The sequence below is a fragment of the Rhinichthys klamathensis genome, unplaced genomic scaffold (genome assembly GCF_029890125.1).
Source record: "Rhinichthys klamathensis goyatoka isolate OS25496 unplaced genomic scaffold, OSU_Roscu_1.1 h1tg000329l_1, whole genome shotgun sequence".
Taxonomy (NCBI): Eukaryota; Metazoa; Chordata; class Actinopteri; order Cypriniformes; family Leuciscidae; genus Rhinichthys; species Rhinichthys klamathensis.
This window is the reverse complement of record NW_026606844.1, coordinates 709,436-728,141: the sequence shown is the minus strand read 5'-3', so window position 1 is coordinate 728,141 and position 18,706 is coordinate 709,436. Positions and strand designations below refer to the sequence as shown.

Below are 18,706 nucleotides of genomic sequence, written 5' to 3'. Positions count from 1 at the left end.
CTGCAACAGAGCAATGACCAGGTGGTCACCAGAGTAACGGCTGATAGACCCTATTCAGTGCAGCACTATGACAGGTATGAAAGCAAGGCTGCAGAGGATAGACTTATCATGTTTTCAATGGCATCCACTGTAAAAAAAAAAAAGCTCCTAGATCACTTATAATTTTCCACACCTCATGTTGTCTGGAGTTTGTCTTCTGAATTTTTTTGGGGAAAATATGTTTAGAGAACAATCCAAAAACATTAAATAACAGTACAACCCACTGAAGAGTATCCCTCACAGCCTTTCATTCCCGTTAAAAATCAAAGACTGCGCTTCTGTGAATTAGGTCTATTGGGTAACGTCAAAGAAACGCAACAAGGCAAAATCATTTGATAATTTCCCCCAAAATTTTATCTGACTTATAATACACTATGATACATTTTTACACAGTAAGTGTAGTTAAAAAATAAAAATAAAACCATGCAAACTTATTGACCATAAATATGTAAAATACAGAAAAGTAATAGACCACTAATGTGCTGCTGTTTTTCCAAAAATAAAACAATCTCGTTCTTGATAATAGGAAAAGTTAGTTTGAAAGCTAGTTTGATGTTACTGAAGTTATAGTACTACAGTATATTTATTTAGCAAAACTAGAAATAATAGCAGTGGGAAAACAACACACATAAATGTAATAAAAAAATGATGTCATGGATGGATCACCCATCCAGTATATAGTACAATTCATTCATCCATATAATAATAACAAGCCAATAAAAATGATCAGTGACTTAAAACAACCTGTATTTATACAATATCATCCTTTTCCATAATACCGTTCTTTCATCTAGCACCTTTGGATATAAAAGTCAAACTTTCATTTGGATGAATATCAATGCCATCAAGCAGTAGTAACAGTAGCAGTAGTATACAAGACTGGACTCAAGTCTCGGCAAAAGATTCAGACTTCAAACAATTATTAAAGCAGTGACAACAGAAGTGCTTCTGAAATTCAAGTACACTTTCGGACTGTCAAAATCCAGAGGAGAGGTAGAGACCAACCACTCCGAGTCACATGTGTCTTTGCGTGCCCAAGCAAATAAACAAGAGGCACTTGCAAACAAAAATTGATTTGAACAGGGAGGATCCACTGTTGGGAAATCAAACCTCTGAACTGTTGTTGCTATCGAGGACTTGCGTCATCATGGGCTCTGTGCTGTTGGAGCTTTTGGGGGGCTCCGTGACGTTCTTCTCCCGCCTAGATCGCACCACCAGAGCGACGAGAACGACAAGGAGGATGGTGAAGAGGAGACCTACCAAGATTCCTATGATCAAGACAAGCTGGTCGTCACTAGAGTCCCTGTGATTCAGTTCTCTGGGAACGACACCCTCCGCTTGGGATTCCTTGTGAAGGTTGGGTTGTTTTTGAGTGCTGCGGTCCAGCGTTATATGCAAGATGTTTGTGCCACGATTATTTTCTGCACCAATATCCTGAGCCAAATTTGGAACGCTGCTGGCTGACCTTTTGGAAATTGAATGTCTGTGTGTCACAGAATTATAGTCAAGGCTCCTTTTCCCAATGCCCCGGTTTGCGTTGTCTCTGGACCGGACGGTGTAGATGGTGTGAATGTACCACTCCCTGCCTGCCGACACCTGGGAGGAGTGTTACAGTGTTAGCATCAGAACATGATCGCAACATTTCTTAATGTGCCTGCTGTTGTGTGCATCTTACCTGAAACAAAGCTGTGGAATCCATCCTAAAGCCATCAGAGCCTGGCTGCCTTACCAGCACCAGAGCTTGCGGATCGTCTACTGCGAGGAAAGCATTGAAACTAATGCTACCAAATGTTCTCGCCTGAGTCTCTGGCTGAGCTTTGTCCTGTAAAGCAGAACAAGTTCAAACTTATAGGTTATACTGTCATATGATCCTGAAATCAACGCAAAGCCAAGGTTGTTCTCCATGCTCTCAATAACAATTATCAATCCCGAACAGTGGTATAGTTAATTAAAACTATAACTATTAACTCTTTCCCCACCATTGGCAATGTTCTGGCAATCCATGTTTTCAGTGTTATACGGTAAGGGGGCGCAATTACGCATCTTCTCTAAGAGTACAGAAGCTCCAGATCCCAAAACAAGCGAAGAAGCATGGCTTACGCATATGTAATCTAACGCTATTATCAAACGTTAAACTGCATAAAAATCAAATCCTCCTAATATTACCGAATGAAATGTCGACCCAGGAAAAGGTATAGGACTTGAAGGTATAGGTGTTGATGGACTCGATCTATGTTTTGATCATCGTTCTGAAGCCAATCTGGATGTAGTCTTTGACAAAAACGCAATTTTCTTAGCTTTTTGTTCAAAATGTTGCTTTTTCAATAACTTGCCCACATTCAAGTGTTGATAAAAAAAGAATGCATGATTCTGGGGGCATGAAAGTTTTGTGAAAATTATTAAAAAAAAATGCAGGTACTGGCTGGCAACATTTTTAAAAAAGCTGGCGAAGAAAGAGTTAAACAACATTTATGTTAATTGAAATATAATAACTGAAATATATCTTTTTTTATTTCAGTTCCTTGCCAAGGCAACATTTCTAATTTTCATTTAGTTTAAGCTAAAGTACTAAAATTACTAAACTAATACTGAAATAAAAATGATGACAACCAAATTACCACAACTTAAACCTGAAAAAAATAATGGAATTAAAATATAACCTAATTCATGATGTCATTATGTTTAATTGTATTATATGTCTGTTTTCTAAATATGATTTATTGTAACTACAATGTTTGTATGTATTTCTTTAATTCAACTGCATGTAAGTGTTTTTTAGTTATTTTTTTTTTTTTTTTCAAAAACCAACTAAAAAGTAAAAAATTAATTTATATGAATGAATATTTTTTACAATTGATTTAGACTTTAAAAGTCAATATTCAAATAAAAAATTCCAACTGTTTATGCGAAGTTTGTGTCTATACTTACAATGATCTTGAATCGGTACAAAAGAGATGGTGAATCAGCTAAGCAGCCGTACTCAAAGTTGTCAGGGCTGTACTTTGGGATGTATCCATCCGCCCCTGTGCAAAGGAACACCTTCTCGATGTTACAGATGAACGAGTCTCCAAGATTCTGAACAGGATCTACCATTACACGGCCGTAGATGACATCTCCTAGAGAAATGCAACAGCCCTGAATTAGTGAGAGGTGTCATACTTCAGTTCTCATAATCTTTACTTTGGTCACAGGATCAAATCACATATATGAATAAAATGTTGTTTTTAGCATTTTACCCTCTGAGAAAGCAGTATCACTCTCCTGACCAAAGCCCATGGAGCCGTCTGACAACCAGAGAGTCCTCTTTGAAAGTAGGAGCATCTGTGTGTTAAGACTGAACTCTGCTGGCACTGGATCACTCACCTAAAGGAAATAACATACACATTACTTTTAACTAAACTTCATATTACACAAAATTATAGTATTATTATATATTATATAATTAGAATTTTACTAGATTTTGAAATAATCAGTTTTGACTGTGCTAAGTTCTGCTTTTCAGAATTGATTGTTTTGTAAACCTGTCAGACTGTAATGCAGGATTTGCAAAGATGTACTGTACAGTATGTATGATGTGTTCCCTGCAAGCTTTAAGGGCCCTACACACACACACACACAGGAAAACTCTGAGCTCGGCTATACAGCCACTGACGTGAACCCTTTGATGAGTGCTTGTGATTCAGTACTGACCTGTTGGAAGCGTATGTCCAGATCAAAGGTAATTGGCTCTCTGGGATGGCACACAGGACGGAAGCTATACTCGACACTGGGAGGAGCCGTGCAGGGAATCAGTTTCACTGTGTAAGTGCCTGAGTAATCCCTCACCTGGAGGAAAGCATTTCAGGAAAGACAGTAAAGGACCCAATAATGACAAATACAATCATGAACATTATGGGCCCTATCATACACCTGGCGCAATGCAGCGCCAGGCGCGACGCAAGTGTTTTTTGGTAGTTTCAGCCTGACGCAGTTATCATTTTCACATACTGCGCCACATTGTTTAAATAGCAAATGCATTTGCGCCCATCTGTGCGCCCACATGGGCATGCTGGTCTGAAAAAGAGGTGTGTTCAGGCGCATTGATGGCACATTGCTATTTTGAGGCAACTGAAATAGACTGCTTTTTTATTTATTTAAAGAGTGCGTTAGTAATGTGCGCCTATAGGCGGGTCCACAACGCACGTACACTCTGCTTATTACACACACAGGGACACGCAGCACCACACAAACTAGCCAAATATTAAAAATAAAAGGATTAAAATGTAAAAGATTATTATTGTGGACATAAAGATATGGTGGAATTCGGCTTGTCCCGTAGATGGTCTGTTTGCGCGCTTGAACCTCGCGCACGAGCAGATCTGTTTGGGCTCTGGAGACACATTCGGTCTTTCTACTATCAAATTCCGTCATGTAAATAGCGAATCCGCCATGGCGCGAGCGCAACTGGCATTTAAAGGGAATGGGAGATGAGACTCTGATTGGTTATTGCACGTAAAGCCCAAAACACACCCATTACTCAATAAGAGAATAGGGACAACCCTTTTAGACCATGCGCCTGGCGCGACGACCATTTTTCCCGTCGTTAAACTAGCAAAAGTGGATTCGGACACACGCCCAAGTGACAAGCTAAGTGCACTTGCGCCGTGCGCTTTACACCATTTGCTTAGATCGTTAGAATAGGGCCCATAGTCTCAAAAGCAGATTTTGCTTTGAAAATCAGACACCCTAACACTTACAGCAAAATCAGAGATGAAGGTCCATTGCTGCATTGGCTGGTTGTATGTTGGCTCACTTCTCACCAAGCTAAGGTTAAAGGTCAGCCCAGGGTGGTCCGCACACATGACCATGGAAGTCATGAGGGAGGCTGTGTTAACAGAAATGTTATTATTATGATTGAACACAAGTAAGATCATGACACTGCCTCATCGTTACAAGTTTCAATGAATTGACCCATTAAATGAACAAATTTCACAAGAAATGTCTCTTAATTCACCCCCAAATCAATTCTTTTTATATATATATATATAAACTCATAATAATTTGAAAATACTCAAACATTACATTTGACATCAACTGTTATTTTACAAAGGTACTTTACAATTATTTTAATTGAATTACAGTTATAAGAATAGAGCTATAACAAGAGCTGGTTCCAAAAATAAGCTTCATTTTCTATATTCAAAATATAATTTCTTGTGACTTATGACTAGGATTCATCTTCACAGTTTCATCCAGTTGTATAATTGCTTTCATGAAGTCATGAGCCAAAAAAAAAAGTAAATGAAAAACAATTATTAGAACCAGATGAAATCATTTACAGGTACCTTTTGTATTTAATATGCTTAATAAGTTATAACACACCTGAATGTGCAGTAACAAAGAGCCCCCGAAAACGTGCTTCTGTACGGAAGTTGACAACCAAGCGACCTTGTTCATTTATGCGCATGCTTGTAGGATAGAGGGCCCCTAAAAAATGAATTTCACATAATGAAAAAATCCATAAACTACTGTTCAAAAGTTTTGGATCAGTAAGATTTTTGTAAGTGACAATAACGACTTGTACATTGTTACAAAGGAATTGCATTTCAAATAGAATTTTTCTTTTTTTCTATTAATCAAAGAATCCTGAAACAAAATGTATAAGTTTCCACAACAACAAAAAAACACAAACGTTTTCAACATAAATAAATGTTTCTTGAGCATCAAATCAGCATAGAATGATTTCTGAAGGATCATGTGACACTGAAGACTGGAGTAATGATGCTGACAATTCAGCTTTGCATCACAGGAATACATTACATTTTAAAATATATTCAAATAGAAAATTGTGCTGTCTTGCCTTGTAATTCAGCCTCTGGTGGACTACCAATGCCATCTCTCCACAAGATGGCAGTATCATAAACAAAAGTGAGACGCAGCTCCGACTGCAGGTCAAAGTGCTGCCAACCACCAGCGCCAACGGGTGAATGGAACACGTATGACACGTGCAGGGGCACACGCAGGGTCACATAAGACTGCACCAGGTTCAGCACCTACACAGGACAGAAAGGTCAATACTATTGTAACTACCCAGATAACAGATTTGGGAACCTACCCAGAACGAACATACCGGTACTAAGGTTCTCTGTTAATTAGTCAGGAACGCTTTCTTTACATAAATAGAATGTTCCCTTTAGGTTTGGAGAAGGTTTAGATTTGGTTAATTTATGATTATAAAAATCACGTTTAGTTAAAGATCCATAAAGGTTCTGTACAGGTTGTCACAAAAACCTCCCTGATACTTTCTTAAAAGATTTGTTTTTGGTTACAAAAAAGAACATATTTTTTAGTCCCGAAAAACAAAACAAAAACATGACATTATAAGGTCGTTCTGTGTTTGCTGGGTACAGTCTCAAATCATTTAGCACCTGAGAATTAAACTTCTAACCTCATGATTATTACACATACTGTGACATACAGTATACTTTGGTTGCCAAATAAAAATCTTAACTATGTTAAGAGAAGCAAAAGGCTTTTGAAATGACTGTATGTACATATGTGCCACCAGCAGATGGTGCTGTTGCTCTTGCTTTACGTTAACCACTGAAAGCCTCATCAGTTTACCCCATAGACTGGTTTACCCTGAAAATAAAAAAATTGAACTCTTAAAATTACATTAACAGTTAGAATCACACATTTCTAATAGAAAAATGTATCCTAAAAGATTTGCAGTTAACTCAAATTAAAAGTAGGCTACTTTAGCTGTGAGGCACTGTAGCATAGTAACAGCTAACTCTTTAAGAAAGTGTTTCGGATAACTTCACAGATCGACTTCACTGAACTTGAATGTGGCCTGTACACCCGTCCATCCCTGTTTGATGACACTAGTCCACTTTAATTAACTGCAGAGTAAACCAACAGAGCCTGTGTCCATGGTGAAGATGAACAACTGGCTCAAACAGGCATGTAAACAGTTGTCTTCCAAGCTTGTTTTAAGGTCTACGCTTTCCAAGCTAGCTGTTAAAAGGGAAGAACGGAAAAAAAAGACGTTTTTTATGATCTAAAGGTCAGGTTTGACTCATTGTTGGCGAAAGACAAAGTGGGCTGCTTTAACTTGAGGTACATAAAGCAAATCCCTTTGCCAATAAGCTAAAACAGATAGCCACAGCATAATGGTTTGGTGTGATCTCTCATCTGTGAAATAAGTTTAATATGTTTGGGATAGACTGGAAATCCATATATCAAGAGCAGGAGTCTAAACCTTGAAACAAATTAAATACATTCCTGAATTGACACTGAAACAAAACAAAACAGAGATAGAAACATGTTAGCCGCATTTGAGGGCACAAAATACTTACACCACCGTTCAAAAGAAGGCTCTTTTTCTAATCAAAGGCTGCAGTAATTGGATAAAACTTGCAGTAAAGACAGTAATATTGAAAAATATTATTACAATTTGAAATAACCGTTTTCTATTTTATGTAATTTATTCTTGTGATGCAAAACTGAATTTTCAGCATAATTTCTCCAGTTTTCAGTGTCACATGATCCTTCAGAAATCATTCTAATATGCTGATTTGCTGCTCAAGAAACATTTCTTACTGTTATCAATGTTAAACCATGATATTTTTTCAGAATTCTTTGATGAATAGAAAGTTTTAAAAAAGGGGATTTTTTTATAGAAATCTTTATGTCTTTACTGTCAATTTGATCAATTTAATGCATCCTTGCTAAATAAAATAATTTCTTAGAAAAAACAACACTTTTGAACGGTATAGTGTATTTGACTTTTTATTTGCCTGATGCTAAAGGCATGATGAAATGTAATTAAATAGTTTTCTTCTCTTTCCTCACCTGTCCATCAGTCCCGATGTTCCCTCCACAATCGTTGAGTAGTTCAGACATGTCATAGTAGCTGACAAACTCCCACAAGCATGCCTCCAGATGCAGGTTTCGGTAGAATCGTAGGGTATTTTGTCCCCTGAGGGTCGTGCTAAACTGGTAGGGCGCAGTCCCGCCAATGGCATCTGGATTGCGGGTGGCGTCGGAGATGAAACCGTAGCGTGTCCGCACCTCTGTGAAGTCCAGCAGGTTTGAGCAGCGATGGTTTCCAACACGCGTGCCGTCTGGACTCAGGGTCAGTTCAAAGTTGGAGAGCGGCCGAGTGGAGACAACAGGTAACATACCTAACAAGTGAATGAGGCAGATGATGTAACATGGATGTATCTGTTGTTATTGTTAACTAAAACTCAAACTAAAAATATTGAAAATATTTTTTTGTCATTGGAATAAAGCATGCACGCATAAATAAATATGTACTGACCATCAATATGGGGCATGGTAACAGTCAGTTTAATGAGGTTTGGATGGTCTGGATCTTCTGCTCCAGTGTAGCGCAGTCTGGCAGAGAAAGGTTCAGCTCCAACTGTGCCAACAACCCGCGGCTGGCACATACCTGATGCCAAAAGAAAGAAAAATTAAACAGCAGCAGATTAAAGGGGCATGAAATTTTTTTTGCAACCCATTTTACTTCCATATATTTCTGAGTGAAATAGTATATTCAATGAGAAAATTTGTAAGACGGGACTTAATGTTTTCTACTGGAAACCGATTGGATCACAATAAGTGGGTGTGAATTATGCTGCAAATAAGTCAATTTTTTATGCCATTTTATGCAAACTTCCCTTCTGTCTCATTCACTTGGATGTACCGTATGTCATTGCTTATGTTGCACGAGTGCCCACTACTGGTGGAACGTCCTAAGCCCTTAATCACTTAGAATCTGCTATGGTTATACTTTATTATTTAAAGTTTTTCAGTTCACTTATGAATTTGTTTTAAGCTCCATTCTTTAGGCCTTTGAAGTTGGATGCACTTCAAAATGGTGGTGGTGATTCCCCCAAGGAAAAGTGCTTAGGTAAGTTTGCGAGTCTGTGTAACGGTCACCAGCTGGAGTGCCCTTGAGAGCCACCAGAGGGCACTCCACATCAGACTATTGTCATTCCCTCACAAAATACATTTCCCATAACTCACTGCCCGGACTCTTCATCCATTATCACAATCACCTGTGTCTCATTATCTTGTTTAGCTCACCCCATATAAGCCAGGTTTTCTCATTCATTATCTGCAAAGTCTTGTTTAGAGACTTAAATTCTGAATTCTGAGCATTCTCCCTGGTTTCATGTCTCTTGGTTTTTTGGATTTCTTTCCTGTTCTGTGGATTACTCTTTTGCCCGTGTTCCCTGCCTTGTTTGGATTGTTTGTTTGTGTATGACCCTTGCCTGGATTTGGATTACGATTGTGGATAACCCTTTAAATAAATACTGCATTTGGATCCTCAACCCTCGTGTCTCAGAGCAGTTCTCTTACGAGAGTATCTCTCGTACTGCGTAATAGCTTACGCTAGGGGAAAACCTCTTTTCCACGAGATATTGAAGCCAAAAATTATCCTTAATTTTTTATTAATGTAAAACGCTTTGCAGCAGCAAGCAGACACAGGCGATACAGCTCGCGCGCCTATTGGCTGCTCTTGCGGCAAATGCAGCAGCCTATCGAGAGAGACTCTGCGTGACGTAATGACCAATGGGGGCAACTCGCGCCCATATCGTCACGTCCCGCCAGAAAGGGCGTGGTCTCACTCTATAAATATGCTCGTTAGGCTGGTACAAGCTGATTTTCATCTCTTCAGCGAAGCACACGCATCGCTGGATCCGGAGTGAGAAGCCGCGCCGTCGAAGCAAGCTTTTCAGCGGGACGAGCTCTGGAGTCGCTGGCCTCGCCGCCTTCAACTGCCGTACCTGCTGCGCTTTCCGGCGTTCTATATCCTTTTATATCACTTTGTATCCTTACTCTGCTGAGAGTGTTTGCTCGCTTACTTGACGCGACTCACACTTCTCATCACAAAAGAGCTGCGTCTTTTTAAAGATGCCATCCTGTGGCTCGTGCCGCGCCCCACTCAGCAACGGGGACCGTCACGTCATCTGTGTGTCCTGCCTGGGTGAGGATCACGCGGCCATCGCGCTCGCTGACGGCGGATGCCCTCATTGCGACCTTTTGCCTATGGTGACTCTGAGGACTCGCCTGGCATCATTCTCCGAGCCTTCACCACAGCCCGCCGTGGTGCCGCGCCGCAAGAAGCGCCGCGCCCAGCGCGCTCCCGAGCTCTCTCCAGCCCGCCAAAGCTCGCCGGTTCGCCTGCCAGCTTCGCCGGCTTCGCTCGAGTCGCTCACTGACGGACATAGGCCGCCGCCTGCCGCCGCGTCCGTCCACGAGTTCGACGAACCCACCGAGGCTTGTTCTCTTCTGGCATCTGATAGCGAGGATTGGGCGAGCTCCGTGGACCTCCCCTCCGCTAGCGTTTCCCGCCAAACCACTGGTAAGAGAGCCGGCATTGAGACTGAGCTGATGCGTCTGCTCTCTCAGGCCGTGGAAAGCATCGGCCTCGACTGGGAGGCGCCCGCGCAACCGCCGCGCGAGTCGTCAGGGAAACGGGCCAGCATCAAGACCGCGAGCCCTAAAACCGCGGCTAGCTTTCTTTACATTATAAGAAATCTACCCCGCCCCCCATGGGCGTGCGTCACCGGCAAATGAGAAAAGAGTGTGTTTTAGTCCCCGCCGAGGCCGGACTAATCTCCATTTCTCAAACATTTCTCAGCTCCTAGTTTGAGCGGCTGAAAATGTCATTATTGCAGCAATGAGCCTGTTGTATAACACGCACACCTGCATACAAACGCCGACACACACAAAACTGTGATGACACTTTCTTATCTGCTTGCGCTAATGTAGTTTTCCCTGTGGCCCAGTGGCAGAACCTGAAGCCATTGCGTGAGAGACCCGTGTTCGATCCCGGCTCTCGCAGCAGATAAAAATTTAGTCTCGCCGCGGCTGGACTTCCACTGAAACTTTTCGCTCGTTCAGTTCCAGAAAATGCGACTGTTCCAGTGTATTTTGCAGTAAACAAGCTGGTTCCACGGCCCGCTTGCCTGCACATAAAGGCCGTTTCCACGGCGACCCAGAAAAATCATGTAATCATTGAATTTCTGGTTTTCCGGCCACAGCCGATGGTGTTATAAGTGTAATAAAATGCTCACAGCCCAGTGTTCATTTCTACACACAAACACAGCCCGCCACGGTACAGGGCTCGCACAAATGAAATCGACGCATGTCAATTGTGCATTAAATGTAGTGAATGTGCCCACAACCCAGTGCCCACAAACACTACCTAGGTTTCTGTAAAACGAAACCAACACAAGTCTTCCTAGCCTCCTAGGAAATCGACGGTGTTTCAGTCTCACCGTGGCCAGACTTACACTGAAATTTTCGCTCGTTCAGTTCCAGAAAATGTGACTGTTCCAGTGTATTTTGCAGTAAGCAAGCCAGTACCATGCCCGCTTGCCTGCACACAAATGCTGTTTCCACGGCGACCCAGATAAATCACATAAACGGTGTATTTTCTGGTATTCCGGCCACAGCCGATGGTGTTATGAGTGTATTGAAAATGCCCACAACCCAGGGCTCATTTCTACACACAAACACAGCCCGCAAAGTTGCAGGGCTCGCACAAACAAAATCGCCTCATGTCGATTGTGCACTAAATGTAGTGAATGTGCCTACGTCTCAGTGCCCACAAACACTACACACCACATGTCCCACGGGTTCTGTAAAAACGAAACCAACACGCATTCAGTCAGCTCAGGCCGACGGTGTTTTTCAGTGCAGTAAATGTGCCCGCTGTCCTGCGCCCACATTCACTCACAGACATGTTAAGCCCCACGGGGCTCACCCCGCTCTCTCTCCCTCAGCAAACTGCTATAAGGGTTTTGAGCGCGGCCAGGCTGCCCGCCGCGATCGGCGCGCCCCCGCCTCACACACTGTAAACACAGTGTCTGCGTTACAGCACGCCGGAGCTCCCTTGCCGTCACTATGTCTCGGCCAGAGCCCAGATCTCATTCTACCCCTAGCTATTCACAAGAAAGTGTAGGCACAGCTTCCTGGGGTATCAGAATGGGTGCTGAACACTATAAAAAGAGGCTATTCGCTACAGTTCGCTCGACGTCCCCGCCGTTATACGTTATACGACGGCGCGCGTCGAGACGACGGTGAAAACGAAGTATCTCATCTACTTCGAGCCGAGATGGCGAAACTACTGAGCAAAGGTGCTATATAACCTTTATCTCAAGCTCAGAGCAAAGGGGGCCTACACAGCAGATATTTTCTGGTACCGAAAAAAGATGGAGGTCTCAGACCCATTTTAGATCTGCGACAGCTGAACAGAGCGCTTGTGAAATGCCAGTTCAGAATGCTTACGACCAGGAAAATCCTCGCGCAAGCGCGCCACGGGGACTGGTTTATGTCAATAGATCTGAAAGACGCCTATTTCCGAATACAAATAGCGTCCCATCACAGGCGATTCTTGAGATTCGCTTTCGAGGGCCAGGCATATCAATACACAGTCCTGCCGTTCGGCCTGTCCCTAGCACCTCGTACATTCACGAAGTGCATGGACGCGGCGCTCGCACCCCTGAGAATTCAGGGCATGCGAGTCCTGAACTACTTGGACGATTGGCCGATTCTAGCTCGATCACGATCGGAGCTCATAGATCACAGGGCCGCATTACTCGAGCACCTCGAGGAGCTGGGCCTCACAGTCAATTGGGCGAAGAGCTCACTGTCTCCCAGTCAGAAAATTTCCTTTCTGGGAACAGTGTTAGACTCGCTATCCATGACGGCACGCCTGTCACCAGAGCGCGGACTAAATATTCAGCGCGTCGCGAAATCCTTCCGCCACGGCTCGATAGTTCCGCTCAAAAGGTTTCAGAAAATGCTGGGGCTGATGGCCTCAGCGGCCTCTGTACTCCAGTTGGGCTTGCTTCGCATGCGCCCACTGCAGATGTGGCTGAAAGCGCGGGTTCCACCCAGGGCATGGACAGCGGGTCTGTTTCGCCTCAGGGTCGACCTACAGTGTGTTTCAGCTCTGGAACCTTGGAAAATAACCGACTGGTATCAGTCAGGTGTGAGTCTGGGGACCGCTTCGAGTGTGAAGGTGGTGTCTACGGATGCCTCCACCTCGGGGTGGGGAGCGCTGCTCGAGGGCAGACCGCTAGCTGGCCTGTGGTCAGAACGGGAAAAGCTCCTTCACATAAACTGCTTGGAGATGATAGCAGTCGACAAAGCGCTACGGCGTTTTTGTCCCCAGGTAACAGGCCACCACGTCTTGGTCCGGTCGGACAACATGTCAGTGGTGGCATACATAAATCGCCAGGGCGGCGTCAGGTCACGAAACCTTCACAGGCTGACGGAACGCCTCCTGGTCTGGGCTCAGCACAACCTGCTCTCACTGAGAGCAGCGCACGTGCCTGGTCACCTGAATGTGGGACCAGACAGACTGTCCAGGAACAATGTTCCAGCAGGGGAGTGGTCGCTGCACCCGCAGACGGTCCAGCTGCTGTGGAAAACATTCGGCAGAGCACAGGTGGACCTATTCGCGTCCCACGAAAACGCTCATTGCCCGAAGTTTTTCTCGAAAAGCAAGGACGCGCTGGCTCATGTTTGGCCCCGCTGCCCCCTATACGCTTTTCCTCCTGTCTCGCTCCTGCCTCAGGTGTTGGAACGAATCAGGGAAAACGGATGCCCAGTGCTGCTCGTAGCTTCGCTCTGGACAAACCAGACGTGGTTCCCTGCCCTGATGCAGCTGACCAGCACTGCCCCATGGCCTGTACCATTGAGGAGAGACCTCCTCTCTCAGGCGGAGGGCTCGATTTGGCACCCTCGCCCGGAGCTGTGGTCCCTGCACGCATGGGCCATCAACGGGTACCCGCTAGCCTCCCAGAAGGAGTGTTAAACACGATCGCGCAGGCTAGAGCTCCGTCTACCAGGCGGCTCTACTCCTCGAAATGGTCTGTTTTCTCTGCATGGTGTCAAGCCCAGAGTTTTTCACCTGTGGAATGCGGGGTTTCGGAAGTGCTTTCCTTCCTTCAAGAGCTACTGGATAAGGGCAGGACCCCATCCACGCTCAAAGTATATGTGGCGGCCATAGCAACGTTTGCAAAACCGGTGTCTGGCCAGTCGCTGGGGAAGAACGACTTAGTCGTGCGTTTCCTTAGGGGAGCTCGGAGGCTAAACCCTCCCAGGCCCCCTTCAGTCCCGACGTGGGACCTTTCCACGGTCCTGGAGGCCATGAAAGGCCCCCCGTTTGAGCCAATCCAGCTGGTGGACATGAAACACCTGTCGTTCAAAACAGTGTTTCTCATGGCTCTCGCTTCAGTGAAGCGCATAGGGGACTTGCAGGCGCTTTCAGTAAGCGCGTCATGTATGGAGTTTGGGCCTAATGACTCGAAGGTCATTCTCAAACCTAAGCACGGGTATGTGCCGAAATCCCTCAATACACCGTTTAGGGCCCAGGTAATTTCCCTGTCCGCCCTTCCGGTTCTCAATGAGGAGGAGGACGCGAGTCTCCTTTGCCCCGTCAGGGCATTAAGAGCTTATGTGTCGCGCTCGTCTGTTTTCAGACAGACTGAGCAGCTTTTCGTTTTGTTTGGCGGGCGCTCCAAGGGACTTGCCGCCTCAAAACAGAGCTTATCCAGATGGATAGTGGATGCCATTGCGCTCGCTTACACTGCAAAGGGCCTGCAGTGCCCCTTGGGTGTCAGAGCGCACTCCACGAGAGGCGTGGCCTCTTCGTGGGCATGGTCTAGCGGGGTTTCCCTGCAAGATATCTGTACGGCCGCGGGCTGGGCCTCGCCGTCTACATTTATGAAATACTATAACCTGGAGGTACCCGCCTTACAAGCTAAGCTTTTGGCGGTCAAAAAATTCAGTGCTATCTGCCCCGCTGTGCGGCCCAGATGCTGAGTTTACTGCAGCCCCATGAGTGTTGACACACGTATGGCCACCCAGATCAGGCTGAAAGCTTTCACCCTGGCTGCGCGTTTTATTGTCATATGATAGCCCCGCTGGGTGCTATTTTATAAGGAATGACGCTTCCAGCCTCTCTTCCTCCACTCTATGTGAGTTTATGGTGATTATGCACTATATGAGCCCTGGGCTTCGGCCCCTGGGACTTTGGTGTTGGATCCCTGTACGCACGGCGTGTTGCATTGTGTTCCCCTAGCGTAAGCTATTACGCAGTACGAGAGATACTCTCGTAAGAGAACGTACTCGGTTACTAGCGTAACCTCGGTTCTCTCTAGAGAGGGAACGAGTACTGCGTATCTTGCCGTGCTTGGAATACGCTCTGGTTCGCTTCGGCGATGAAAACCAGCTTGTACCAGCCTAACGAGCATATTTATAGAGTGAGACCACGCCCTTTCTGGCGGGACGTGACGATATGGGCGCGAGTTGCCCCCATTGGTCATTACGTCACGCAGAGTCTCTCTCGATAGGCTGCTGCATTTGCCGCAAGAGCAGCCAATAGGCGCGCGAGCTGTATCGCCTGTGTCTGCTTGCTGCTGCAAAGCGTTTTACATTAATAAAAAATTAAGGATAATTTTTGGCTTCAATATCTCGTGGAAAAGAGGTTTTCCCCTAGCGTAAGCTATTACGCAGTACTCGTTCCCTCTCTAGAGAGAACCGAGGTTACGCTAGTAACCGAGTACGTTTGTGACACTAAAAGTCTAAAAGTAGAGTTAAACGCAGCCCAGAACAGTGTTCTTTTTTTCTCAGATTTGCAAGATATAAACTCGCAATTGCAAGTTATAATGTCAGAATTCCCAGTTCTAAAGTCAGAATTGTGAGATATAAACTCGAAATTCTGACCTTTTTTTTCTTGCAATTGCAAATTTATATCTCACAATTCTTACTATATAAACTGGCAAGTGCAAGTCCAATTCTAAGGGGAAAAAAGACTTGCGAGTTTATATATCGGAATTCAGACTTTTTTTCCGAAGAATTCTGACTTTTTTTTCTCACAATTGGAAGTTTATATCACAAAATTCTGACTTTATATCATGCAATTCTGAGAAAAAGATGTGAGTTGTGAGGTAAAAAGTCATAATTACCTTTTTTTTTTTATTATTCAGTGGCGGAAACAAGCTTCCATAGGTTTTAAAATGGTCATGGGAAACTACATTTTCCCATGTAAAATTTTTTGGTACAAGAAACCTTAACTAACATTATAAGTGGACTTTAGGGAAAAAAATTAATGGAAATAAACTTTTAAATATCATAGAGATTACTGTCAAAAAATTTACTGTGAAAACTACAAAAGTCCTCAACAATACTGTAAAATAGCAAGGCTACAATTTTATCAGGATCAAATGATGCAGAGCTCTAGAAAAAAAAAAAGAATGAGAAAATTAAATCAGACAGCCACTTGTCTTTTCATTTTGGCCTAAAACTGGTGCCAATTCTGTAATAACTCACCATCTTCCTGGCTGATGGAAACTATGGGGCTGGTGAGCTCCAGGCCTTCATCCCCATTTGAGTTGACAGCCCGGGCTGCACACTGCACACGCGAGCCTGCCTGGAAATACACTGAGTCTAATGTGATTGTTTTGGAGGAGGTGAAGAAGGTGTCAAAATCCACCTCCTTCATGGGGCTGGTCACACCGTCAGGTCCTGTAGGGGCACTGACCAGCCAGCGGTACCGGGTCAGGGTGTTATTGATGTGCTCCGAAACACAGATGGAGCCCGTCCGGTCAAAATCAGGATACTTGGAGTTGCATGACTATAATAAATATAGAAATAAATTAACATACTGTATATCCTGTAGATAGATAGATAGATAGATAGATAGATAGATAGATAGATAGATAGATAGATAGATAGATAGATAGATAGATAGATAGATAGATAGATAGATAGATAGATAGATAGATAGATAGATAGATAGATAGATAGATAGATAGATAGATAGATAGATAGATAGATAGATAGATATTATGTTCATTGTTTCCCTATATAGTGAACCTACCGTGACACAGAGTACGGGATATCCTGCGACTGGCTGAGTATCTCTCGTCCTGCTTGTATCATCATACTGCAACAGAGAAACCACCACTGGCACAGAGGGGAAGGTCACATCAGCCATACTGTTCGCCTCTTCAATGTAGATGATGGCTTTGGTGACCTGAAGGTTTGGAAGAGAAGCTATAATGTGTACAACACAGTGTGGGTCTAATAGACAGCAATATTATATACTTTGTTTCCATATTCCAGGCCAAGCATATTTTGGAGTACCTGAATTTCTGCTACCATGTTCTCATCAGGTTTGAGGTGGACCGTGAAGGCCTCTCTCATCTCTCGCACACCATCATACAGGATTTCCACCTCTAAGATGTGCTCTGTCTCTCCCTCTTTAAACTCCACATCTGCAGTTGGGAAATTGTCATATTACCAATTATATTCTTGGTAGTATTTATTATATTTAAATCAACATAAATTAGGTTAATATAACAAATACTATTAGGAATACAATTGTTTTTCTATTTAAATCAGCATAAAATAGGTAAACTGAAAAATAATTGTATTCATATAGTAGTATTTGTTATATTTACTTATTACACGGCTCTGTGGAATACTTGATTCTGATTGGTCAATAGTGCCATCCAGTGGTATGTTATTCCCAGATAACAACCGCTCAAAACAGATAACGCAGGCTCATCCGGGTTACTGAAGTCAGAGGCGCCAGGAACGGTTTTTCTTTGTCGATGTTTTGCGTTTGCTGAGCAAATAAAATATTAAAACACAGTCGAATCAATATTTTGTGTACAGTTATTTAATTATGCCATCCAGTATCGTGGACTCGCTCTCTCTTGTTTCACACAAACGCAGCTGCTGCCATTTTGTGACTATTGTATTGTTCTTTTGGATTATGAGATACAAACAGGTATGATTTTAAAACAGTTTAATCTGAAATCAATATATCTTATCCTCATAATTATTTATGTGGCGAATTGCTGTGTAATAAGTGGTATGACTGTATATACCGTATCTCTTAAATGTCCGTCTAGTTTGAACTTGCTCCGGAACCGATGTACATCATCCCTTACATAATTTATGCTGATTTAAAAGAAAAAAACTGTTGTTTTCATAGTAGTATTAATTTAAATCAGAATAAATTAGGTAAATATAACAGATGCAACTATGAATATATTTTTTAGGTAAATATAACATACTACAATGATGAATGAAAATTATTTTTTGATTCTATCTTATTCAATGTTTTCTTTTGTATAAGGTTACTGTGAATGTGGGTTGGCAATGTTTTTATTGTTATGACAATGCTTAATTTTCTTTGATCAGCATCATTTGAAAGTCAAAATTATGATTTTGGGGTAAAACATGTTCTTGTGAAATTCCCCGGTGAGCTGTCTTGCAAAACTGTGCTATGATGTTGTGTTTGAACCCACCTTCAGAGATGGGATGGTAATCTTCTCCAGAGGAAGCTGAGCCGTCCTTTGTGTGGACCCGAACCACTGACACTTTGGATGTGTCTCCTGTCCTATGGACCGGGATCCTCACCACTGAGATTTGCCCTGACTCACTGGGTTCACTGACACTGAACTTGGTTGCTCCAAACCTGATAATGGCCTCTGGGGAAGGAGGATTGCGGGAAAGTTAAGACGTATGTCAGCACCGCATTATCACTTCAGTCAAATATTGACCAATCAGCTTAACCAGACTGATGATTAAAAATCTTTAAAGATTTAAAGGGAGAGTTCACCCAAAAAATTAAAATTCTGTCATCATT

At 43.3% G+C, this 18,706-nt stretch overlaps 1 protein-coding gene across 1 annotated transcript in view; it reads right to left on the bottom strand.

Moving 5' to 3' along the window:
• Positions 1-367: 367 nt before the first annotated feature.
• frem2b (FRAS1 related extracellular matrix 2b) overlaps positions 368-18,706 on the bottom strand; it is an 83,663-nt gene continuing 65,324 nt past the window's right edge. The window contains exons 11-24 of the mRNA XM_056272010.1: positions 18,366-18,548; positions 17,194-17,324; positions 16,928-17,083; positions 16,378-16,681; positions 8,342-8,473; positions 7,873-8,204; positions 5,879-6,071; positions 5,401-5,505; positions 4,776-4,903; positions 3,730-3,864; positions 3,276-3,402; positions 2,968-3,155; positions 1,715-1,861; positions 368-1,635 (exon numbers count right to left, since the gene is read on the bottom strand). Coding sequence (XP_056127985.1) covers positions 1,144-1,635; positions 1,715-1,861; positions 2,968-3,155; positions 3,276-3,402; positions 3,730-3,864; positions 4,776-4,903; positions 5,401-5,505; positions 5,879-6,071; positions 7,873-8,204; positions 8,342-8,473; positions 16,378-16,681; positions 16,928-17,083; positions 17,194-17,324; positions 18,366-18,548 — 2,753 coding nt within the window. The 3' untranslated portion in view covers positions 368-1,143. The remainder of the gene's footprint in view (positions 1,636-1,714; positions 1,862-2,967; positions 3,156-3,275; positions 3,403-3,729; positions 3,865-4,775; positions 4,904-5,400; positions 5,506-5,878; positions 6,072-7,872; positions 8,205-8,341; positions 8,474-16,377; positions 16,682-16,927; positions 17,084-17,193; positions 17,325-18,365; positions 18,549-18,706) is intronic.